The sequence below is a fragment of the Salvelinus sp. IW2-2015 genome, unplaced genomic scaffold (genome assembly GCF_002910315.2).
Source record: "Salvelinus sp. IW2-2015 unplaced genomic scaffold, ASM291031v2 Un_scaffold2756, whole genome shotgun sequence".
Lineage (NCBI taxonomy): Eukaryota > Metazoa > Chordata > Actinopteri > Salmoniformes > Salmonidae > Salvelinus > Salvelinus sp. IW2-2015.
The window spans coordinates 20,354-28,563 of record NW_019944059.1 but is presented as its reverse complement, the minus strand read 5'-3'; the positions used below and the strand labels follow the sequence as shown (position 1 = coordinate 28,563).

The window sequence follows — 8,210 nt, the reverse complement described above, 5'->3', positions numbered from 1 at the left end:
GAAAATTTACTTTGATTCATTCTCTGTCTCCCCCTCTCCCTCCCCATCCCCTCCCACCTCTCCCTCCCCATCCCATCCCCTCCCCCTCTTCCTTTCCACCCTTTCTCAGACAGCCCGGTCTCTCACACCTCCCTCCGACTGACTCTTCCTCCCTTACTCCCTCCCTGACTTCCTCTCGCTCCCCCCGCCCGCGGAAACCACGGGATTCACAGCCCAAGATGAGGAAACTCAAATACCATCAGTACATTCCCCCCGACCAGAGAGCCACGGCCGGGACTGCCGGTAATAGTCTTTATACTTTMAAAAWCATGATKATMTTTTATGTATATTTKACCTTTCATACAATACTTGMAGCCCAWTGTGCTTTACATGACAAATGTTGTCAAAATGAGTCCACKAAAYAGCAGGRAAGTTGATCATTRTTAACATTGTGCTCAGGGGGAGGRGCCAGTCAGAGGAGCYCCACCCCAGCCCAGCTCTTAGACCCCGCCTACTCCAGCCTCCTGCAGMAACAGCAGGTGTTCCTCCAGCTGCAGATCCTCCAGAACCAACAGCAGAACCAGCAGCAACAGGACCAGCAGCAACAGCAGCAGCTCACCGTCACATCCAGGTAGGTACCACTACATACACCACACCAAACCTCCCTCCCCTGGGCCTTCTCACAAGAACTGTGGTTTCATTCAGATGTTATACTGTTCATCAGACTATTTAAAGTTGGTTAACCATTACATGTGCGCTGGCAACTATCATGAATGTTTTGTTTTTATCAAAGCGGAGACACCAACCAAATGGTGAGGTTCTCTGGAGCCATGCACCAGGACCCTCAGCCTGTATCCAAGGCAACAAACCACACCTCTGTGGACACAAGTCCCTCCAACAAGTCTGAGCTYCTCCCACCTAACCTGGTCGACCTCACGGTAATATGGGCAGGACAATAACTTGAACATTTGAATGTTTATAGCACTTCTCACTTCCTATTGATCTGTACCTCCTCTTCTTTCTTTTGTCCTTGCTTGYTTCTCTTCATTCTCTGACCTCTTTCTCTCATCCCTCTCTATTTGCTGTCCCTGACCCTGTCCTCTGTCACACTCCGTCCTCCTTCTCTCCCAGGTGTCTGAGTTGCGACAGCAGCTGCGTAAGCGAGGTCTTCCTGTCTCCGGCACCAAGCCCGCCCTCCTCCAGAGGCTCCGCCCTTTCCAGCTGCCCCACCTGTGTTTGACCCCTGTGCCCCTCTGCCAGCTGGGTACCAGCCTGGAACCCCTTACCCCCACCTCCTTGCTCACCCCCAGCCACTACCCCAGCTCCAGCTCCAGCTCCAGCTCTGGAACTGATTCCCCCACCAACAGCCCTAACCATCAGGTCTACATCCAGTCCACTGGAGTTCTGAGCGGGGTTCCAAACGGAATTGTTAATGGCATTCTGAATGGTAATACTAATGGTAATACTAATGGAATAGGGGTCAGTGTGGTGGGGGAGCAGTGTAGCTTCCTGGCCCCTGTGTTAACCCCATCATCGACACCCAGCCCCGGTCTCCCCCCAYGCTCCTCTTCGCCACTGTCGACTGGCRCCTCCTGGCGGTCGGAACAGGAGCAGCAGGAGCTGAGCCTGGAGCTRGAGATGAGGGAGAGGATGAGGAGCAGGCCCAGGGAGAGGCTATCTCCTCCTCTGTCTCTATCCTGTGGGGGTTCCCTCCATCCCTTCCTGCAACAGGATCCCAAGATGGCCCAGAGAGACACCAGAGAGGGAAGGACAGACAGAGATCCTGTTCACACAGGTAAACTAACACGCTTGACTGTTAGTCAGTCAGTCAGTCAGTCAGAGAGACAGACAGACAGACAGACAGACAGACAGACAGACAGACAGACAGACAGACAGACAGACAGACAGACAGACAGACAGACACAGACAGACAGACAGACAGACAGACAGACAGACAGACAGACAGACATACCAGTCTCTCCTATATCTGACAGACAGACAGATACACCATAGTCTCTCCTATATCTGACAACAGACAGATACACCATAGCTCTCTCTATATCTGACAGACAGACAAGATACACCATAGTCTCTCCTATACCTGACTCAAACAGACAGATACCCAGTCTCTCATATACCTGACATACAGACAGATACACCAGCTCTCCATATACCTGACAGACAGACAGACAGACAGACAGACAGACAGACAGACAGACAGACAGACGACAGACAGACAGACAGACAGACGACAGACAGACGACAGACAGACAGACAGACAGACAGACAGACCAGTCTCTCCTATATCTGACAGACAGACAGTACACCATAGTCTCTCCTATATCTGACAGCAGACAGATACACCATAGTTCTCTATATCTGACAGACAGACAGATACACCAGTCTCTCCTATACTGACAGACAGACAGATACACCATAGTCTCTCCTAACCTGACTCAAACAGACAGATACACCAGTCTCTCATATACCTGACAACAGACAGATACACCAGTCTCTCATATACCTGACATACAGACAGATACATCCATCTCTCCTATACCTGACAGACAGACAGATACACCATCACTCCTATACATGACTCAGTCGAGCAGATACACCATAGGCTTCCTATATCTGACTCAGATAGACTGATAGACCATTTCACTCCTATATCTGACTCAGTCAGAGAGATACACCATAGTCTCTCCTACATCTGATCAGACAGACAGATACACCATAGTCTTTCTCACTGACTCAGACAGACAGATACACGTAGCTCCTATATCTGACTCAGACAGACAGATCACCAGTCCTCCTATACCTGACTCAGACAGACAGTACACTGTAGTCTCTCATATATCTGACTCAGATAGACTGATAGACATTACTCCTATATCTGACTCAGTCAGAGAGATACACCAGTCTCTCCTATACCTGACTCAGACAGACAGATACACCTAGTCTTCATAACTGACTCAGAAGACAGATACACTTCACTCCTATATCTGACTCAGCAGAAGATACACCAGTCTCTTCCTATACCTGACTCAGACAGACAGATACACTGTAAGTCTCTCATATATCTGACTCAGATAGACTGATAGACCATTCACTCCTAATCTGACTCAGTCAGATAAGATACACCAGTCTCTCCTACATCTGACTCAGACAGACAGATACACCATAGTCTCTCTATATCTGACAAGACAGACAATTACACCATAGGCTCTCCTCATACTGACTCAGACAGACTGATAGACCATTCACTCCTATACTGACTCAGTCAGAGAGATACACCATAGTCTCTCCTACATCTGACTCAGACAGACAGATACACCATTAGATGCGTCTCTATACCTGACAACAGACAAGATACACCAGTCACTCCTATACCTGACTCAGTCAGACAGATACACCATAGCCTGCCTACATCTGACTCAGTCGACAGCTACACCGGAGTCTCTCCTACATCTGACTCAGACAGACAGCTACACCATAGTCTCTCCATACTGACTCAGACAGACAGCATACACCATAAGTCTCTCCTATACCTAAATTAGACGGAACAGATACACCAGTCTGCTCATATACCTGCAGACAGACAGATACATTCCGCTCTCCTATACCTGACAGACAGACAGATACACCAGTCACTCCTATACCGACTCCCATACTGAATCAACAGAAATACAACCATAGCTCTCATATTACTGACTCAGACAGACATATACACCATGAGTCTTCCAATCTGAATCAGAACAGACAATACACCCATAGTCTCTCCTAATATCTGACAGACAGACAAATACCCATAGTCTCTCCTATATCTGACCAGTCAGACAGATACACCATAGTCTCTCAATAACCTGACAGACAGACAATACATCCCGTCTCTCCTATACCTGACAGACAGACAGATACACCAGTCACCCTAAACCTAAGAGACAACAGTAAATATTTTAACATATACCTGCAGACAACAATACACCATAGTCTCTCATACCTGACAGACCAGGACAATACACCAGTCTCCTCCTATACCTGACAGAACAGCACAGATACATCAGCTCTCCTATATCTGACTCAGACGACAGATACACCATAGTCTCTCCTATACCTGACAGACAGACAGATACACCAAAGTCTCTCCTATATACCTGACAGACAGACAATACGCAGTACATCAGGCTACTCCTATATCTGACTCAGACAGACAGATACACCAAAGTCTCTCCTATACCTGACAGGACAGACAGACTACACCATAGTCTCTCCTATACGCTGCCTCAGTCAGACAGATACACCAGTATCTCCTATTTTTATATATTTTTTCACCTTATTTAACCTGTAGCCAGTTTAGAACAAGTTCTCATTTACAACTGCAATTGCCAAGATAAGCATAGCAGTGCGACAAAAAACAAACACACACAGAGTTACACAATAACAAAACGTACAGGTCAATAACACAAAAGAAAGAAAAATAGAAAGCAATCGTCCTATACCGTGACGCAGACAGGACAGAGTACACCAGTCTCTCCTATACCTGACTCAGACAGACAGATACACCATCTCTCCTTATACCTGACTCAGACAGACAGATTACACCATAGTCTCTCCTATACCTGATCAGACAGACAGATACACCAGTCTCTCCTATACCTGACTCAGACAGACAGAGTACACCATTAGTCTCTCCATACTGACTCAGACAGACAGATACACTAGTCTCTCCTATACCTGACAGACAGACAGATACACCAGTCTCTCCTATACCTGACTCAGACAGACAGATACACCATAGTCTCCCTATACCTGACAGACAACAGATACACCAGTCTCTCCTATACCTGACTCAGACAGACAGATACACCATAGTCCCTCCTATACCTGACAGACAGACAATACCTCATCACTTCTATACCTGACTCAGACAGACAGATACACCAGTCTCTTCTATACTTGACTCATCTCTCCCCAATAAACTTCACACAGGTACACAACTATATCATCCACAAGATTTAGCTGAGACAGTGCAACACATCACTTTGATTTTATCTTACCATTTACAATATTCACCGTTAAATAACTGTATAGCTTCATACAGTATGTACAATTGAACCTCTCCACTGTCCAATCAGTTCTGCTGCAGCCGTGGGATGTGATTGGCCAGGACTTTGAGCTGCCCATGCAATCACAGCCAGTCCCATTCAAGCCCCACCCAGCGTCCGAGTCTGGAGGAGGAGCTGCAGAGGCCATTAACAGGAGTACTGGTCAGTGTTGTGTGTGGTGTGTGTGTGTGTGTGTTGTGTGTGTGTTGTGTGTGTGTGTGTGTGTGTGTGTGTGTGTGTGTGGTGTGTGTGTGTGTGTGTGTGTGGTGTGTGGTGTGTGTGGTGTGTGTGTGTGTGTGTGTGTGTGGTGTGTTGTGTGAATTCAGAGTATTTTGTAAAAGGTGACCCTGTCAAGTAAACCCTTGGGTGATTTCCCTGTCTTTGTCCTGCCCTCCTTAGATGGACCCCAGTCAGTCAATAGAGGACATTCTGGAGGAACCTACCACCTGTGTGGGTGAGTGGATAGCTCTCTGGCCTCTTAACAATGACACTTTATAGTTCTGTAGTCACCAAGACTGGTCATGGATAATTACAGGCTTTTGTTTGTTTGTATTGCCTTCCCCCTCTCTTCTAGACTCGCACTCCTCCTCTGTCTCAGACTTCCAATCCCCTGTCACTATCCTCCCTGGCCCCTCCCCTCCTCCCCAAACAGACCAATCCCAGCCGTTCCGTTGTCATTCAAAGGATGACAACTTCCTGTCCTCTCCTCTCTGCTCCTCCCTCCTGCTGGAGCTCCCGCCGTCGCCTTCGATGATGGTTCCCCGCCAAGCCGCCCCACCCCCTCTCCCTCCCTCCATCTGTACTTCTCCCCTGCCTCCCACTGTGACCTCACGGAAGAGGCGGGCTCAGGCAACCTTTGACCCTGCTGATTGGTTGGAGTCGCTAGCCTCTGGACTCCGCCCTCTCAGTCCACCATCTGCCCCATTTGTTGAGACCGACTTTGGCCTCAATTCGGATCTGAACGTCAACCGAGCGTTGGATCTCATGGTGGAGCAGTGGTGAACGTCTTAGGTGGACTGATTGTCAGTGTGTGTGTGTGTGTGTGTTTGTTAGTTGGACTTCAACATACACCTCCCAAACAATGGGAACAGATTTGTGAATGTCCATCCATCAATCCATCTGTCTATCCATCCATCCCCTCTGTCCACTTTGTGAGTGAGTAGTCTGTTTGAGAGAGCTGACTGCAGGTCTGTACCCCACGCAATGTCGAGAGACAGATGCTACTGCATTGGAAGAGATGAAAAAAAGACTGAGTTGCATTGGTGGAACAATAACTGGCAGAGGGAATCACACACACACACACATACACATACACATACACGCACGCACGCACGCACGCACGCACGCACGCACGCGCACACACGCACACACACACACACACACACACACACACACACACACACACACACACACACACACACACACACACAACACACACACCACACACACAACACACACACACACACACACAAATTAACAATGCATATTTGGAGTCACACACAATCAACAACATTGTTTACAGCCACAGTCCATTGTGTTCCCCCAGCCACAGTCATTGAGTCCGAGTCATTCATAAGGCATTAAAGCCAGACTGGGCAGACAGGGCACACAGCTTGTCCATGTCTCCAGACCTTTCCCCTAGTGCCAGACCCACAGTCGGCATGTGGAGAGAGAGAGCTGGCAGACACCACACAACCCTTACAGGGAAGTGTATGTGTGTCTCTGTGTGCAGGTGTGTGTGTGTTTGTGCACGCCTGGCTGCTTCTGTTTTAAGTTGGTGTGTGTGTGTGTTAATACACACACACACACACACCACACACACACACACACACACACCACACACACACACCACACACACACACACACACACACACCACACACACACACACACACACATTGTATATTTATCTGAATTGTTGCAAATATACTCGTAGCTCCTACTTTTTTGTACGACTAGTGGGTGCAATGTCTATGAGTATTGATTTTGTACGGTTGATCTGAGAGAGAGAGAGAGAGAGAGAGAAAAGACAGACTGCTTCCACATTTCGTGCCTATTTTAATTGTGGTTTCAACACTAGTCTGTTGCTGCAATATATAACACTATGAGGGGGTCACTAAAACCTAATGAACCACTATGTTCAATTCATTGCTTGTCTTTTTTTTATTTAAGAGAAAAAAACTGGTAAACATCCTATTAAGCCAAGAGATAAATAGCAATCACTCTGAGAGGCTTCAGCGCACGCTACACGGCCATATTACCAGAGTGTATGTTCTCATCAGTGTATGAGAACAGGTGGTCACTGTTTTATGAGGACCTCCCACAGTGTTTGGAGGAAACAGCTTGGTGCTCTACACACTGTAAGGGCCACAGTCACTGTTTACACCTGTTGTTATGGAGATAAAAAGGTCAAATAAAGGTTATGCGCAGGATAACAATGTCAATTAATTTCATGAAACAATTTCATGATTTTAGCTTAGATTTTTTTGGTGCTTTATCCCATACTGTAAAAACAGGTAGAATTTGGAAATAAATCTGTCCCAAAGAAAGGCTGTTCTGATTGCAGGAAGTGACACAGGTGTTCCCTGAGACCACAATCTCTCTCTTGGCCAGTTCCAAATGGACCCCTAGCCCCTACCCCCTAGGCACTTGAGGAGGATAGAACTGGATAGATATAATCAATATGGTAATAGCTCCACCATTCCCCTGATAGGCTATGTGGAACTTTCCCCATATCGCTCACAGCTATCCAGCCTACTAGAAGTTGTGCCCTGGGGCAAGGGGCTAGAGGCTAGGGGTCCGTATGGGATTGGCCATATTCATTTTAAATGACCACCAGGGGTGTCCCATCAGTAAAGAGCTGAGGRGGTAAATACTGTACTTCTCCCTAACATGGATCATGATGAAGTTGTCTGTGTTTCCGTGCTATCAGTGATTGACAAGGCAGTCCAAGGGCTTATTCTCAGGGTCAGAACRTTCAGTATTTACAGAGCAGATATTATTCTCTATTCCACATGATGTTCTACCAGATCCAATGGTTCTGAGGTCATGACAGACTTAATTCAGCTGTTGTGATTCCGATTAGTTGTATGGCCTGTCAATTAGTGAAGTATGCGAGCACTGAT

The 8,210-nt window shown here is 47.2% G+C and overlaps 1 protein-coding gene across 1 annotated transcript in view; it reads left to right on the top strand.

Moving 5' to 3' along the window:
* Window positions 1–6,493, top strand: part of si:dkeyp-69b9.3 (myocardin) — a 15,539-nt gene extending 9,046 nt beyond the window's left edge. The window contains 10 exon segments of the mRNA XM_070440624.1: window positions 110–282; window positions 439–610; window positions 773–917; window positions 1,111–1,725; window positions 1,727–1,802; window positions 5,118–5,168; window positions 5,171–5,206; window positions 5,209–5,249; window positions 5,487–5,541; window positions 5,662–6,493. Of these exon segments, the coding sequence (XP_070296725.1) occupies window positions 110–282; window positions 439–610; window positions 773–917; window positions 1,111–1,725; window positions 1,727–1,802; window positions 5,118–5,168; window positions 5,171–5,206; window positions 5,209–5,249; window positions 5,487–5,541; window positions 5,662–6,089 (1,792 nt within the window). The 3' untranslated portion in view covers window positions 6,090–6,493.
* Window positions 6,494–8,210: the final 1,717 nt, after the last annotated feature.